The sequence below is a fragment of the Natator depressus genome, chromosome 5, assembly GCF_965152275.1.
Source record: "Natator depressus isolate rNatDep1 chromosome 5, rNatDep2.hap1, whole genome shotgun sequence".
Lineage (NCBI taxonomy): Eukaryota > Metazoa > Chordata > Testudines > Cheloniidae > Natator > Natator depressus.
This window is the reverse complement of record NC_134238.1, coordinates 110,116,130-110,134,033: the sequence shown is the minus strand read 5'-3', so window position 1 is coordinate 110,134,033 and position 17,904 is coordinate 110,116,130. Positions and strand designations below refer to the sequence as shown.

At 39.6% G+C, this 17,904-nt stretch overlaps 1 protein-coding gene across 2 annotated transcripts in view; it reads left to right on the top strand.

Annotated features, from left to right (window-relative positions):
* Window positions 1–17,904, top strand: part of SLC24A2 (solute carrier family 24 member 2) — a 170,276-nt gene that overhangs the window by 130,071 nt on the left and 22,301 nt on the right. For both annotated transcript variants that reach the window (XM_074953455.1, XM_074953454.1), the window contains one exon: window positions 16,787–16,921. In XM_074953455.1, the coding sequence (XP_074809556.1) occupies window positions 16,787–16,921 (135 nt within the window). The remainder of the gene's footprint in view (window positions 1–16,786; window positions 16,922–17,904) is intronic.

The following is a 17,904-nucleotide window of genomic DNA, read 5'->3' as shown; positions in this document are numbered from 1 at the left end:
TACTCCTTTTCTTTTTGAACATAGACTAACACGGCTGCTACTCTGAAACCTGACAGTTTGTATAGTAACTTCCAACTTATCTGTATGTATTCTGACGGGGCAAGGCCAGATGGCTATAGAAAAGTAGTGGGAGATAGATATATTAGCTCCAGGCTAAACAAATCCCTGGTACCAGGATAAGTGAAATGACAGCTGCTCCAGGTCAATTAAGACACCTGGGGCCAATTAAGAACTTTCCAGAAGGCAGGGAGAATGCTAGGTTGATTGGGACACCTGAAGCCAATCAGGGGCTGGCTGAAACTAGTTAAAAGCCTCCCAGTTAAAAGCGCTCCCAGTCAGGTGGGCGCGCATTTCAGGAGCTGTGGGAGGAAGTTGTGCTGTTGGAGAGACTGAGTAGTACACACCATATCAAGAACAAGGAAGGAGGCCCTGAGGTGGAGCTTGAGGAAGTGAGGGCTGCTGTGGAGGAAGTAGCCCAGGGAATTGTACATGTCATGTTTCTAAAAGGTCAGCTACCATAGCTAATACTATTAGGGTCCCTGGGCTGGAGCCTGGAGTAGAGGGTGGGCCTGGGTTCCCTCCCCTTTGCCCCCTGATTAATCACTGACACTGGGAGACAACAGAGGCTGTGCAAGGAAGGATAGCTTCTCCTCATCTCCCTCGCTGGCTTATGATGAAAATGGCTCAGTAAACTGTGACCCTTGTCTCTAGAGAGAGAAGGGTTACGTGGAGGGTCACAGTGAGCCTCTGAGGCTAGTGAAATCCGCCAGGAAATGCGGGACCCACGGAGGCAAGGACAGAGCTTTGTCACAATATATATATATATATCTTAGTATATGTTCCATTCTATGCATCCGATGAAGTGAGCTGTAGTTCACGAAAGCTTATGCTCTAATAAATTTGTTCGTCTCTAAGGTGCCACAAGTACTCCTGTTCTTTTTGCAGATACAGACTAACACGGCTGCTACTCTGAAACCTTTAAGTTTAAACTATACAGACAAATTCTTAGCATTTTCCTTAGGTAAGTTCTAGCAAAAGTTGTTCAACATTGGCAAACTGCAGGAAAATGCTATCCCTGTTGTTACCTTGTTTTGCTTTTTGTTATAAATTATCCATTAGATCTCTACTCTTCAACACTACTCTGCTACTGCTTCCCACCCTAGCCACTTCAGCCTCATTCTGGCAGCTGTTTTGCACATTTCTATAAAGTAGTCACACTGAAACTTAAATTCCTTGAAATCTGAAAGCATTTTCCATTCCCTTACAAATAGGAAAAGTCTTATTTTACAAAAAATATTAATTAAATTTTGAACGTGAACCATTTTGAGAGAGAGTGGCCTATTTTCAAGCAAAAATTATCTCTGCAGTGATAACAGATACGATACAGTTCACAATTGCAGTATGAAAATAGTGATTTTGATGAAAAGCAAAATGTCAGGGTACAAAATATCCTTAATAAATGTTTTAACCATTTTAGCACAGCTCAAGAGTTTATTTTTGAGAAGTATACCTACATGGCCTCAGTCTTGCAAATGTTTAACTTCACACATTTTTGTAGTCCCATTAAAGTCAGTGAAAATTAAGTATGTGGATAAAAGTTTACAGGACCTCTTATGGCAGAGAATGGCATCCTTCCTAAAGGTTTATCTGAGAGCTATACACTATTCCAGCACCTCTCTGAAGATATTATCATGTTCCCCAGAATCTCAGCTTTTATTTTAAAACTAAAGCAGTCTCTTGTGGTGATGAAGAAAACCTGAAATATGTGAATTAAGTGTAACTGAGTTGCAGAGATGAGGAGAGAGCCTGGAACAATAACTCTGAAAGGTGTGAACTGCCCCATTCATCTGAGAGTCTCAGTTCATTACTGAACCAAAATAAATGTTGAGGCTGGTTTTAACATTAAGCAAAAATGTGTATAATAAAAGAAAAAAAATCCAGCGAGTGATATTAATAATTCCATTCCAGTAGGCTAATATAGTCATTGGTGCATTGTTAGGTTTTATTATCCTAGAATAGCACTGAATATTGTGGTATGGATGAATAATAATTTTGTGGCACAAGTGAATATTCTAAAGGATCCAGTTTACAATAACTTAGTAAGGGAATCGATCCTGCCTATAGCTAACTCCTGAGAAATTATTCAGGAAAAACAATAATGGGAGAACAATTGTATCTCATAGAAAGGTTCAGATGTTGTCATTTTGCATTATAATGAAGTGGATTCTAAGCCTGTTCAAAAATGGGTCAAGCAATCTCATCATCCAAGACAGAAAATTTGATGGTTTCATTTCAGATAACTGCAGGACAAGCAGATATTGCAAGGTTACAATACTGAGCAAAGCTTGGTTTGTTTTTGTTTTTGTTTTTGTTTTGTTTTGTTAAACACTTAAAACTTTCAGTAAGGCAATGTTTGAAATTTTCATGTCAGATCTAATAAGCATTAATGTATACTCAAAATGTACTGTACTGCAGTAGAGGTGGGATGCATTATTTATCCCAGCCAAGAGTAGAGAATCTTACAACCTAAAGAATTCATGAGTAATTCTGCACCTTCAGCTCCATCAGTCTTGAAGAAAAGTTTTAGGGGTTCACTTGCGCAGAGAGCAACTCGAATGTGACCTGGCCTCAGTTATTCATGCCTTTGTCACCACTCAGCTGGACTACAGCTGGAAGTTGAAGCTAGATAGACGAATTCAGAATGGAAATAAGGTGTAAAATTTTACCAGTAAGAGTAATTAACCGTTGGAACAATTTACCGAGAATTGTGGTGAATTCTCCATCACTGACCATTTTTAAATCAAGATCAGATGTTTTTCTAAAAGATATATGCTACAAGGTCAGATCAGATGATTACAATGGTCTCTTCTGGCCTTGAATTTATGAATCTATAAATACTACCAGTTACATTTTGAGGCAGTCGTTCCTGGCACCATTTCCACAGTCTCTCTACTTTTCTTCTTTTCTAGTGATTGCCGCTTGAAACAGTCACTGCTTAATTATCCATAAAAATATATTTGTATAAATATAAATTCCATATAAACTGGAATTTTAAAAAATTGTTCTGTTTTTCTATGATTATCATAACATGAAAATGCTTCTGTAAGAATCGGATAAACACTAATTATCTTTTTTGCACATTGACCTTTGTCAAAGGTACCCCTGATTGTCTTTGGCTCAAACACTGTTGGAATATTTGTCCTAGCTGGGCCTGACTGCAGTACTACCCTAAAGCTAAGGGGCAGGAAGAAGGAACAGGCCTTCCTGAAGTGCCCAGTCAATGCTGGGAAAGTAGCATAGACCATACAGAAGGGGGGAAGACAGGCATTGAGTAGAGTGGAAGGAAAACTCAGTGAAGAGTAGGAGATGATGAAGAGGAGAGGCAGAAAAAAGGATATGGGAAGTAAAAAGAGTGGGGGGCAGGGTGAAAATTAAGGTGCAATTTTATGTAAAAGGGGCAATTGCCCCTCACAAAGAATCTTGATAAGAATGTAAAAATGGCCATACTGGGTCAAACCAATGCTACATCTAGGCCAGTATTCTGTCTTCCAACAGTGTGCAGGTGCTTCAGAGGGAATGAACAGAACAGAGCAATTATTGAATGATCCATCCCCTGTCATCTAGACCCAGCATCTGACAGTCAGAGGTTTAAGGACAAGAGCATTCATTTGTGTCTCTGACCACATTGGCTAATAGCCATTGATGGACCTAACTTCCAGGAATTTATCAAAGTCCTTTTTAAATCCAGTTATAATTCTGGCCTTCACAATACAACTCTGGCCTATGGCAATGAGTTCCACAAGTTGACTGTGCTTTCTGTGAAGTATTTCCTTATGTTTGTTTTAAACTTGCTGCCTATTAATTTCATTGGGTGACCCCTGGTTCTTGTGCTATGTGAAAGGGTAAATATCACTTACTTATTCACATTATCCACACCATTTGTGGTTTTATAGACCTCCATCATATCCCCCCCTTAGTCGTCTCCTTTTTAAGATGAACAGTCCCAGTCTTTTTAATCTCTCCTCATATGGAAGCTTTTCCATCCACCTAATCATTTTTGTTGCTCTTCTCTGTGCCCTTTTCCAATTCGGCGACCGGAACTGTATGCAGTATTCCAGGTGTAAGCATTCCACGGATTATTATAGTGGCATTATGATTTTTTTGTCTTATTATCTATCCCTTTCCTAATGGTTCCTTACATTGTTAGCTTTTTTGACTGGTGCTGCACACTGAGCAGAGATACTTTCAGAGAACTATTCACAATGACTCCAAGATCTCTTTCTTGAGTGGTAACAGCTCATATAAACCCCATCATTTTGCATGTGTAGTTCGGATTATATTTTCCAGTATGCATTTATTGGCATTGAATTTCAGCTGCTATTTTGTTGCCCAAACACCCAGTTTTGTGACATCCCTTCATAACAGTTTGCTGTCTGATTTGGACTTAACTATCTTGGGCAATTTTGTATCATCTGCAAACTTTGACATCTCACTGTTTACCCCTTTTTCCAGGTCATTTGTGAATATGCTGAACAGCACTGGTCCCAATACAGATCCCTTGCGGACACCCCTATTTACCTCTCTCCATTCTGAAAACTGACCATTTATTCCTACCCTTTGTTTCCTGTCATTTAACCAGTTACTGATCCATGAGACGACCTGCCTTCTTATCCCATGACAGCTTATTTTGCTTAAGAGCCATTGGTGAGGTACCTTTTCAAAGTCCTAGTACACTATATCCAGTGGATCACCCTTTTCCACATGTTTGCTGACCCTGTCAAAGAATTCTAATAGATTGGTGAGGCATGATTTCCCTTTACACAAGCCGTGTTGACTCTTCCCCAACAAATCGTGTTTATCTGTGTGTCTGATAAGTCTTTTCTTTACTATAGTTTCAACCAGTTTGCCTGGTACTTTATGCTTACCAGCCTGTAATTACCAGGACTGCCTCTGGCGCCATTTTAAAAAATGAGTGTTACATTAGCTATCTGCCAGTCATCTGGTACAGCAACTGAGGGTGTCAGAGGCATTCCCACCTTGAAGGATCAAGCCCCACATTTGCCTTCAGGGGAAAGCCGCTATCCTGAAAACTGATGGCTGGGGAACAAGTGTGCTCAGGATATAATTTTACTGCCAGAAACTGGATTATGGAACGGTATCATAGCCTGTTTGCATTCTGAACCGGCAAGATCTGCAAGGGAAACTAATTGTCTTCTGTCTTGTGCCTACTGTATCATATTTCTGTTATTCAGTTCCCATGTCAAGAATACACAGGGTCCCATTTCTGGAAATTTTAGCCTTCATTAGTCCAAACTGTGATAGCTCAATCTAAATCTCTAGATCAGAAACATAATATTGTGAAGTTCTGTATTTGATGCACATTTATCTGAAGTGAAATGCATCCACAATCTAAATACTGGAATTATCGTTTTCCATATACCAGCCCCAGAAGTGTCTATAGATAAGCTCTTTCTTCTTGTTTACAAATACTTTTTTTAAATTAAAACAATGAGCATAGGTCTCCCAGCAAAGAAGAGAAGAGGGGCTTCTTAGGGTGATCGGAGACTAAAGCTGGAGGAGCAGAGAAATTTTTTTTAATTTATTTTAAAACATTTTGAAATTACACTTTATTTTAAAAAGGTAACTCTGTCTGACACCCCTCTGTTTTTTCTTCCTTCTTTCCCTTTCCTTTTTCCTTCTCCCTAGTTTTTTTTCCCCCTTTTCTTTTCTTTTTGTTTTCTTTTGTTTGGGTACATTTTTTCCTGAGTCTAATTTCTCTTCCCTTCCCTCTCTTGTTTTTTTTTTTAGTGTTGTACACTCTGACTGAAATTCACTCCTATGAAGAGTGCAAGCACAAGGCCTATGAACCACATGTAGAAGGCTAGATGAATTTCATCCTACTTCAGACCGTCTTTCTCTCTCTTGTCTTCCTCATTCATCTTTCTCTCTTCCCCATCCTCAGTTTCTTGCTCCTTCCTTTCTTCCCAGGCCCGTCTTCAAATTCTCACCTCCTGACCCCAGTTTTCTCCAGCAGAGGATCTAACTTCTGCTGGACCTCTTGCCAGACCAGGGCTCCAATCCATGGAATAAGCCCGGATCTCTGCTTATTCTGCCGCTGCTTGCAGGAGTCTTGAGAGACCTTCCCTTGTAGCCCTGTCCATCAATCCAAGCCAGTTATATTAATGTTGGGTCCAATCCAAGTCCCACTGAAGTCAAAAGGAATGACTCCTATTGACTTCAGTGATTGTTGGTTCAGCCCTCTTGAGAGGGAAAAAAATACACTGGGATAATTTTTTTTCTAATCCAATCTGTAAATGTTCCTTTTTTTGTCCTGGCCAACCTGTGCTTTCTTCCCTCTTGCAATGTATTCCATCTTAGTTTGGATTTAGTCCTAGTTATTGTATCTTTCCTTTTGACCTTTAACAGGTTTCCATGAAGGAGAAAGTTCTTTTATATAAAACGATATATTTCTAGCTTAGTACTGAGCATGTCTGACAAAATACAAAGAGGAATAGAAGGACAGTGATGGTATCTCATTAAATAATTTATAGGTTACCATACAGAGAAATGATCTTTCTGAAAGTTCTCCCTCCCCACCCCCCTTAACAAGTATTTGATTAAGCTGCTTGAGCTGTAATCATTCTAACCTGTGGCTTTCCTAAAAATAACATCCAATTTCAAGTTGACACTTTCTCCTCCCGCCTCCCACACACACACACACACCCTTTCACCAGTTTCCATGGAAACCTAATTGGAAAACTTATATATGCCAACCATCTCAAAGATAACTTTTCATGAAAAGAAAAGGCCCCTTGAATGCAATGAGAACACATCACTAAGCCTCCAGTGTTTTCAGTGTGATTACTAAACAGCTTACTTGAGCAACTGTGGTAAAGTGGATTTAGCTTTCTTCACCAAAGAGCAGCACATGGTTAGTGCATTTCAGGACAAAGCTTTTGTCTGCGGCATTTATTCCCTTCCAAGGAACGTGTGATCCTTTTCATCAAATTAATGTGATTTGAATCTAAGTATAGGCATGTTCTCAGTCACTAGATGTGTTTCCCAAAATATTTTAAATGCTTCAGTTTGGGAAAGAAAGGGGAAGAGATGACAAAAGCCTTTGTTGAAAGGTAATAATATATCCCAAAGTGCCTGATATTCTTTTGATCAGTAAGCATATATTTTCTGCTGCCTGAAAATCTTCTTTGCCTTTTCATTGAGCCTGAAATAATTGCACAGATCTCTCTTGTCACCTTAACTTTTATAAAAAGAAAAAAGAAAAGGAGTACTTGTGGCACCTTAGAGACTAACCAGTTTATTTGAGCATGAGCTTTCGTGAGCTACAGCTCACTTCATCGGATGCATAGCATATCGTGGAAACTGCAGAAGACATTATATACACACAGAGACCATGAAACATTTCATGGTCTCTGTGTGTATATAATGTCTTCTGCAGTTTCCACGATATGCTATGCATCCGATGAAGTGAGCTGTAGCTCACGAAAGCTCATGCTCAAATAAACTGGTTAGTCTCTAAGGTGCCACAAGTACTCCTTTTCTTTTTTCTTTTTACGAATACAGACTAACACGGCTGTTACTCTGAAACTTAACTTTTATGTAACTTAGAGATCATTGCACTGCCATAAAATGGGATTGACCATTGTATTCCCAAGCCTATTTACTGATCTGTTCTACATTTTTTCTGCTGTACACCTTTTTCCCTTTTTTTGAAAAATAGGACAGTGGGAAAGAGGCTACAAGACGGGCTTAGTCATCAGTTGCATCTCCAGATCACTATGACTGTTATTTCCATTTGCAGGCCTGCTGAGCATAGTTTGTAATACAGCACTCTACGTGTCTCTTTCCATACGCACCAGTGAATGCTGCAGCGTAACTTTGAGGGAAATAAATGGGTACAAATTCAGGATTTTCTAGTTTCCCAGGATTCCAGCAGTAGACCCGGAAGTTGTACAGATTGCAGTAATGGCATATGGGTTAAAAATCATCCACATATTCCTTATCAGCATAAAATCCAACCAAAGAAATCTAGCCTCTTCTTGGTGGTTTCACAGTACATGGAGGATTTACATACACCCTTGCCATTGATGTGAGTTACCTATGTAAATGGAATGTATCCTAAGAAGAAATAGGTGCAGGGTAGCATAACTTGAATTTTTGCCACATGATTCCACAAAGAAAGGTTGCTCTTCTTTCTGTCTTAGGTATTTATTTGGCCACAGTTACTGTAGGAACTCAGCACCTCACAAACTTTAATTTATTTAGCCTTACTACACCTCTGTTAAGTAGGGGGAAGTATTATTATCCTCCCATTTTACAGATGAGGAATTGGGGGACAGAGGCTAAGTAACCTGCCCAAGGTCATCCAGAAAGTTTATGGTTGAGACCCAGACTAGCACTCTAACCCACTTAACTGTCCTCTCTCTCTGTCTCGGTGAGGACATAAAATAGCCTGAGATTTGCTTTTTTGAAGAACAAAAGTAGATCTTAACATTGAACAATAAGATATCAATTTGAGGCAGGCAACATTTTGAGATGTCATTCTATTTTTATCTTAGTTCCCTCATAAAGAAAGGTCATGTTGATGGCTGGTGTCCACTGTCTAGAAACAAATAGCCACGACAGTCTTTTGCAACACTAAGAAGCAGAAAATGGATAGGAACACTCTTACACATGGTATGATATCTATCCTTCAGCATGATCAAAGGGAATCATAAATGGTCCCTGTCTGCCTCTTTGCCATTTTCACTGGAAACCTGATCCTAATTCTGTGCTGATTAGCTGTGTCAGAAATCCGTATACAGGAGAAAAGCACAAAAAGAAAAATATATAGTCCTTGTCTAATTTGGGGCAATATAATGAGCCTCAAAACTTAATATTTTTAACTCATATGAGATACCTGTTATAAGATGTACTCAATTTATTGTAAGCAGTTAATAAGTATTTTCACACTTGGGAACACTGATAAATTTTGGGGTGGGTTATTTTATTTGTTTTTCAGACTTTTTTACATCCAAAATAAAATGCAGTTTCAGATGCAGTCCTCGATGAACAACTGTTTTTCCTGAGTAATATATTTTGAGCATAAACCTCTAAACAGACAAGTCTTCTCTGCTGTTTGCTAGAAGCAGTGAATACACGATGATTTTGGCAGATGGGAATCGGTATAATCTGTTGGTTATAAACAAAAGAGTTACTGATGAAATGTCACCATCTGTTGGCATTGTTGAAATGCTCTGAGTCACACAGTCATTACTTATTACTGTATAGTTTTCTCAGAAATGGCCTGATTATGAGTAAACTAATAGGAGATGGTGTCTAAGAAGTTACAGGGAAGAAAAAACTACTGAAGTTAGAGGAGAGTGTCATTTTCATTTATTGTAATGTGATACATGCAAGAGCTGAAGTGTAGAAAAACCAGACTCAGACTTTATAGAGAGTATCTCAAAAGACAGTATTGAAAGTAAATTTGTTGTGGAAATTAAAATACGAGACACATTCCAAAATTATTTTCTCAACCTTCATTTCTGTAAAATAAAAACTTGAATTTTTTGTTCCAAAAATACCCTACTGACCCACAATGTAACATGTAAAGGGGATATCTGTCTAGTGTAGTTCTTATTACATTTTATTTATTTATTTATTTATTTATATGTAATGCGGTAGCACTTATAGCAGTGGTCCCCCAACTTTTTCCGTCACACCCCCTCCTAACCCATAATGGAAGCTGTATGCCCCCCCCACCAGAAAACTGTGATCAGGAGCCACAGCTGGGAGTGGGGCCAGAGCTGCCATCGCGAGCTGGGGCCTGTGGTCAGGGACCCAAGCTGAGGATGGGGCCGGAGCAGAGCTGGGGGCAGAATGGGGCTGGCCAGCACTCTCTCCCCGTCCCCCATGGGGGCAGGGCAGTGCCCTGCCATGCCCCCCCAAATGTTTCTCCATGCCCCACAGTTTGGAGATCACTGACCTGGAGGCTCAGTCAGGGATCTGGGCCCATTGTATTAGGCCCTGTTCGTGCACACATAAAAAAAGATGGTCCCTGCTCCAAAAAACTTACTAAGTATAAGATGAGAGAAAACAGGTGAATATAGCATGCAGGCAGAGAGGGCAGGGAGCCTAGCACAAGAGAATAGTGAGACAATTAAGAATAGTGTAGCAAGTAAACCACGCAAATTACCTTTTCATATAATATCTTTGGTACAGTTACTGTTTTATGAACAACTGTAGCAAGTTCACACATTTCTTAATAAAAAAACCCACTTATTTAATACCTGTCGCAGTATAATAAGTTTAATGGGGAAGACTATAAAGAATATAATGGTAAGTTATTCTCTTCACTGACAGTTCACTGAGGCAGTCAATTTGAAAGGAACAGTATTAATATATTCTGATGGTTATCTAGAATACTAAAGAATTAGTTCTATTCATAACATGAATAACATATATAGTTACATTTTCCTTGGCATATTCTGATCCACATTTTCAAATGAGGCCTCTAAAATGCACCTGCAAAATTTGTGGGCACATCCATCTGCTTACACAAATGTATATTTGTATGGACAGATGGACATTTACACACGTATGGCCTGATTTTCAACCTAACCTTAACCTGACCTCTGTGTGACTGCAGTTGTTATTAGGCTGGGTTTAGGAATCCAGGCAATGAAGATATCTAAGTACTTCACAGCACTCACAAATTTATCTTTTTAGCATTCTTCCTTGGCAGTGCCCTTTGTGATAGACTGGTATCGGCTTACATTTTTCTCAACCAAATTTCACCAGACAATGAATCTTTTTGTCCTACTTGCTTTTTTTCTTTCTTGTTGTTTCATGAGGGAAATATACCTAGTATTGTTAGACTGGCACATTGACTTCTGATCATACAGGCATCCAAGGATCATCAAAATGACATTTCATCATTAATTATTAAAAACCAGGAATTTTAGTAAGGACACGGAAATCCATTTACACTTGAAATACTCCCACAAAAATTTATCCCACAGATGGGTTTAATTCAGAAATATTGCAACATCTCTGACTGGTCTAGCTTGAGTTATTTCACTCCTAGAATCATTGAATAATAGAATCATAGGACTGGAAGAGATCTCAGGAGGTCATCTAGCCAAGCCCCTGCACTCAAGGCAGGACTAAGTATTATCTAGATCATCCCTGACAGGTGTTCGTCTACATTGCTCTTAAAAATCTACAATGACAGAGATTCCACAACCTCCCTAGGCAATTTATTCGAATGCTTAACCACCCTGACAGTTAGGAATTTTTTTCCTATTGTCCAGCCTAAACTGCCCATGTTGCAATTTGGGCCATTGCTTCTTGCCCTATCCTCAGAGACTAAAGATAAAAAATTTTCTCCCTTGTCCTTGTAACAACTTTTTATGTACTTGAAAACTGTTATCATGTCCCCTCCCCAGTCGTCTTTTCTCCAGACTAAACAAAACCAATTTTTTCAATCCTCCCTCATGTTTTCTAGACCTTTAATTATTCTTATTGCTCTTCTCTGGACTTTCTCCAATTTGTCCACATCCTTCCTGAAATGTGGCCCCCAGAACTGGACACGATACTTCAGCTGAGGCCTAACCAGCCCGGAGTAGAGCAGAAGAATGACTTCTCGTGTCTTGCTTAGAACGCTCCTGCTAATACATCCCAGAATGATGTTTCCTTTTTTTTAAACAGCGTTACACTGTTGACTCATATTTAGCTTGTGATCCACTCTGACTCCAAGATCTCTTTCCACAGTTCTCCTTCCCAGGCAATCATTTCCCATTTTGTATGTGTGCAACTGATTGTTCCTTCCTACGTGGAGTACTTGGCATTTGTCCTTATTGAATTTCATCTTATTTATTTCAGACCATTTCTCCAGTTTGTCCAGCTCACGTTGAGTTTTAATCCTATCCTCCAAGGCACTTGCAACCCCTCCGAGCTTGGTATCGTCTGCAAACTTTATAAGTGTACTCTCTATGCCATTATCTTAATCATTGATGAAGATATTGAACAGAACTGGACTCAGAACTGATCCCTGCGGGACCCCACTTGTTATGTCCTTCCAGCATGACTGTGAACCACTGATAACTACTCTCTGGAATGGTTTTCCAGCCAGTTATGCACCCAACTTATAGTAGCTCCGTCTAGGTTGTATTTCCCTAGTTTGCTCCTGGATGAGTTGACTCTGAGTGTAACACTCATACTTATCCTGTCTCAGAGGCGTGGTGTTTTTTTTTTTCCAGCCTCTTGTGGGTAACTCAGTGTTGCTTTTCCCCATTAGTCAGATTTTCAAAGATGCTGAACATCTTCAGCTTCTGTTGATTTCAGTGTGAGTTCTTGGAGCTCATTAACCCTGCAAATCAAGCCCTGATTCTGCATCCTTTATTCTTGCAAGTTAGAAATGAAAGATTAGACCTTAAAAACCAAATTGTGCCTACTATAATGTATGCTCAGCTTCCATTATTGCCAGTGGAACTGGTATGTATACGACTAAGGGCAGAATTCAGACCTAGAATGGTAATAATTACTTGTGATGTGTACAATATCTTTCTGCTAAGTATTTTCACCAGAATAAGAGACCTGCAACCAATTGAAGTGTATGCTTCCCTTTTTCTTTACTACGGTATCTGCAAAATCTCTGCTTAGAACCCAGAGTCACATGCAGAATTACAGAAGCTGCCACCTGCTCCTAATTCCATAGCCATTCACAGTGCCATGTGGTTGCCTTGTGGTTCTTTGTATTTTTTTATAGCTGTGAGTTTTAAATTTTTTGCCACATAAACTGCAGACTTGTGCCTAAAACCTGGTGAAGAGAAACCAGAGAATAAAATGACACTGTTTTCCCAGTGTGTGCAAACAGTAAAAGCTTTTGTTCTGAATTGAAGAGACTTTGATTTAGTTCAGATAACTTGCTCTTCATGTCACCAGCTCCACATTTGTCACTATAATTAGCCTCCTTTCCATCCCTCTGTAGAATTATGTGGTGAGCTTCTGAGGTTTCAAAGTTTGTGATATTTTCTATGCCCATGTAAGACAACAATGGGTCTGATTCTGAACTCATCAATACTTGGGTAAATCATGAGTAATTGCATTGCCAGTGGAGTTAGTCCTCATTTACACAGAAGAAAGATCAGAATCAAAAGGCATATGATCAGAATGGACAGTACTGCATGCACGAATTGTGTGTTTAACATCTGCATGTTCTACAAATGTGTGTGTGTGTCCATATACATATCAATATATGTACAGAGTTACAATGATTAAAGAGGATTATTAATCTCAGCTAATCTCTAAATATGATAATTCAGAAAATACTTAGTCATTCAGTGCTGTTTTTGAAACTAATGTTTATGGAGGTTTATTCCTGCTGAGTCTGCTGCTTGAAATATACCCGGCCACTCAGAAAGAGTTACCTAGGCAACCTTTCAATTGCTTCTTTTGTGCTCCTATTTTACCTCAATAATCATTATTTCAAAGCTAGGTATCTAGCCTCATCTGCACCCCTAGTTGCTTCTGCCAGAATCTGGAGACAGAGAGAACAGATTTGGTTTGAAGGAAGTAGTCTTGCACCTGCATACGTTTTCTAAAGAGGTCAAACTGCCATAGATTATAGAAATGAAGTGCTGAGCATCTGCCTACTTTGGCAGTGTACAGAAAGATAAAAGGGCACGCCAATCTCTTAAACCTTTCAGATGCTTAACGTTCTGTGGCGAGTGTGTGACAAATTGTATCCATATCTGTTTGTAAAATCTTGTCATGATAAATACCTGTGACTCTTCAGTTCACTGTCATTTTTTAATCACTCAGATTAGTTGGGAATTTCTAGAAGTATAGGGACTAACAAGATATGGTCTTCTCTTAACATGTGTGTATAATTGGTAAGGCAGCTGCATCTATGAACACATCAAGAGGGAACTGTGGATATTGGCTTGATTGTATCTTTGTAAATCTGGCAAAACTCTAGTGAAGTCAATGGAGTGATACAGATATAAAACTGGAAAAAATTCAGTCAGAATCAGGTTTTGTGTCCCTTAGTGTTGATAGGAACATTTAAAATGATCACTTTATAGAGACGACAACCTTGAGTTACTTGTAGAGTAATCAAACGGATGATTTTCTCGTCAATAATTAGGAATGGATTTTGAAACAGAACTATTAATAAACCCCCAAAATTACAGAGCTATGCAATAAACTAACCAAATCAAGTAGATTCTGAAACCAGCCTCTTGCAGCACTGTTAAAAACCTTAACTAAGCACTGTTAACACAGGGTCTTAACTCATAGAAAGGTTTCAGAGTAACAGCCGTGTTAGTCTGTATTCGCAAAAAGAAAAGGAGTACTTGTGGCACCTTAGAGACTAACCAATTTATTTGAGCATGAGCTTTCGTGAGCTACAGCTCACTTCATCGGATGCATACACATGCATCCGATGAAGCGAGCTGTAGCTCATGAAAGCTCATGCTCAAATAAATTGGTTAGTCTCTAAGGTGCCACAAGTACTCCTTTTCTTTTAACTCATAGAAAGGTGATGATAATGTTCCTCAGCACAGTATAAACTTATTGGAAGAATAGTATGTAATTTTCAGAAAGGTTTGAGATCTCAATTATAATCTCTTTTTAAAATGACTTTTAAAAGTAGGCACATCCTGCATGCTCTGAGGAAAATCCAACTTATATTGTGTATTGCTCTTTGGGCTTTCTCTTACTGAACTCAATGGGAGACTTTCCAGTGAATTCAGGGGGGTTGGATCAGGCCCTTTGTGGGACAGAACCATTCAGGCTGAATTTTGTGTTGGCTTACACAGCAGTGTAAATTGGATCTGGTGTAACCCCATTGACATCGCCTCTTTGAGTTACACCAGGGATGAATTTGGCCTCTTGGGCAAAAAGGCCAGAAAACAGGTGTAAGTGTCAAAGTAGTCTAGGTCATGCCCATTAGCGGCATTCTATGGCAGTCCTAAAGGGTCTTACGTCACCTGCATGCTGAGGAGTGAAAGGAGGGCAGAGAAACAGGAAAAGTGATGTGGCCAGCCGTAAAGGTCCTATGTCACAGGAGAAATCCCTCCAAGCTTATCCTGTGGTAAGTGGCTGAAAACCAATTAACAGTAGGGTGTAAAAACAAACAAAAAACACTTGTGTGTAGAGAGGTTAAAATATTGGAGTGAAGATCCATCATGTGGGTGAAAGTTTTTCCCTAAGGTTTTGCTGGTTAGTTGCTAAAAAATTGATGTGCTACTGGAAGGTCAGAGGGCAAAACATTATGGATGGTCTTGATTCAGACCTTGGTTACTCTGGTTTTGCCCAGTATAACCCAGGATGGAGGAAACAGTGGTGGAAGTCTGTTTGGAGATGTGTCAGAGGCACAAAGTGAATACAATCCCAGTAGCCTGATCTTAGATTATGTATTAATTATATTGATTACGTAAGAATCTCCAGTTATCACTTTGAGGGTTGACAGGTTCTTGCCCCAAGATCAGGCCCAGTATAATTTAAATTATTATATAGTTGGGAACCCTGATGTGCACAGTTGCAACACTCACAATATAGGAACTAATAGAGGAAATACAGTTTATTAATACATTTAGCACAGTTACAAAGACCCCAACTCAGTAAGATAGAGATACTACAGAACGTACATCTGCACATCCGTATACTCACATCATCCCTTGTAGAACAACCTGCAATGTTAGCCATCATCTTCCTCATTAGCATCACCTTCCCCATCATCACCAGTGGCCATCTTTCTGGAACTACCCAAGGACTACATCTCTCTCTCCTACTGCCCCTAGGCTGGGATGCCACTTTTATACTATGTTACACTGACGCCGTTATGTTCCATGCATATTCAGTAGGGGATTTTTCCCTTCTTATTGTTTGTATTTCCTCACCTCACTAATGTTGGAGTGTCTTTTTTCTATAGGTTAGTATTTCAATGATCTCAATTTATTATATACATCACTTTGTTACCATGGCCCTTTTGTGGTTAGGTATCACATTTGTTATTTCTGTCCTAACTAGTTATTTTGATTCTTTTCAAGTTCTAAGTTGTGGTGTACCTGTTAAGTTTAAAAGGGTATGAAAGTTAGGAAAGCCCCTATGCCGACCTGCTGTAACGCATCCTATATGTTAAAGGTCGCAGTTATACATGGACCTTATGCTTTAGCTCCATTTATCTAGGTGAAAGTCCCAGACATAAGTATGCTAACTTGCTGAAGCTAATGTCTTACAGGATACGGGCCTGTAGGTTTCTTGCATTACTGCCGAATATAATGCAAAGCAGTAAATATAATGAAGGTGAGCTAGCCCACTGGGCTACAGTAACAGTGAATATAATAAAGTAAACTAGCCCACTGGGCTACATCCCCACTCTGCCAGGATGCCTGAAGCTGGTCAGTGCAATCCCAAAGAATGGCTAGCATTGGCAATGGAGGGGCCACGGATTCATTGCATCCTCAGGCAACCTTTGCCAGCAGGATTCATGTGACGCTCTAGCTGCAGTTTAGTGCTCCACTGCCCTGGCTGCTATCGCGTAGACTCCTGGCAGTGTAAACATAATCTGCCCCTCTTCAGGGGTAGAACCCTCTGGGGAACAGGCTGGTGCAGCTTGCACCTTCCTGCACCAACACTGGCAATTCAAGCCCAATAGTTGTAATATAGCTAGAGCTAATGAGTCTTTCTTCAAGGCGTGAAGTTCGCATGACTTTCTCCGAAGAGATCGCTGACTTTATTCACCCAATTTACCTTCTATTCATTTCCATGTTTATGACAGAATTCAGAAGATGATGATGAAGAGCAGCCTCTCAGCCTGGCCTGGCCTGACACCCTACGCAAACAGCTCATGTATCTTGCTGTTTTCCCCATTGTTTTTCCATTGTGGATTACCCTGCCAGATGTCAGAAAGCCTGTGAGTACCACACTGTTGTTATAAGTTGATGTGTTTTCCACAATGGGATGGTTTCATTGAACAGATTCAAACTTCTCCATCTTCTTGAACATTTTTAACCCCCTTTGGCATAGTTTTAATATAGTTTAGGATCCCTCTATTTTAAGGCAAAGATGTGATAAAGAACTTTGTGCAGTTTACAAAGCCTACTGAATTAATGTAAAAGTAGAATTTGTGATTTTTCAGCAGTTTCACTTGTGGAGAAAATATAACACCAGAATTCTGAAGCAAACATCAACCTTAAACCAAGTATTAATCTGGGAGGTATCGTTGTGAATGTGTTGCCATTATATGCATAAATATTTTATGGCACAAAGAGAGAAACTCTTTCTTGTGGGCCTTGATAATTGCATTTCTTGATGTCCACTATGCATTACTTAACACCATAGGAAGTCTACCTTTCAGGAACGCACAGACCATTAACAGTTCCTGTATCCTAGTGTCTCCGAAACAGCAGTAAAGTCTGTGCTTTATATAAATACTCACTTTAAGAATTAAACATTCAGATTTAGTCAAATAAAATGATTATATATAACAGTGCCACTTTGCACGTCTGAGGCACCTTTCAATTTAGGCTCAAAATACTTTACAAACAAAGGTCCATGTTGCATCACAGCTTCCTCTGGCAACTCATCAACATGGCCAAAGTGCTAACAGGGCTTCTCCTGAGAGCAAACGTCCTGAGGACCCACATCGTTCTCTGATTCGATGCCACAAACATACTTTAGCCACCCCTAGTGGCGCTTCAGTCTTCAGAGTGGTTGTACTTCCATCTTTTCATGTTCTCTGTATGTATAAATATCTTCTTACTATATGTTCCATTCTATGCATCCGATGAAGTGAGCTGTAGCCCACGAAAGCTTATGCTCAAATAAACTTGTTAGTCTCTAAGGTGCCACAAGTACTCCTTTTCTTTTTGCTGATACAGACTAACATGGCTGCTA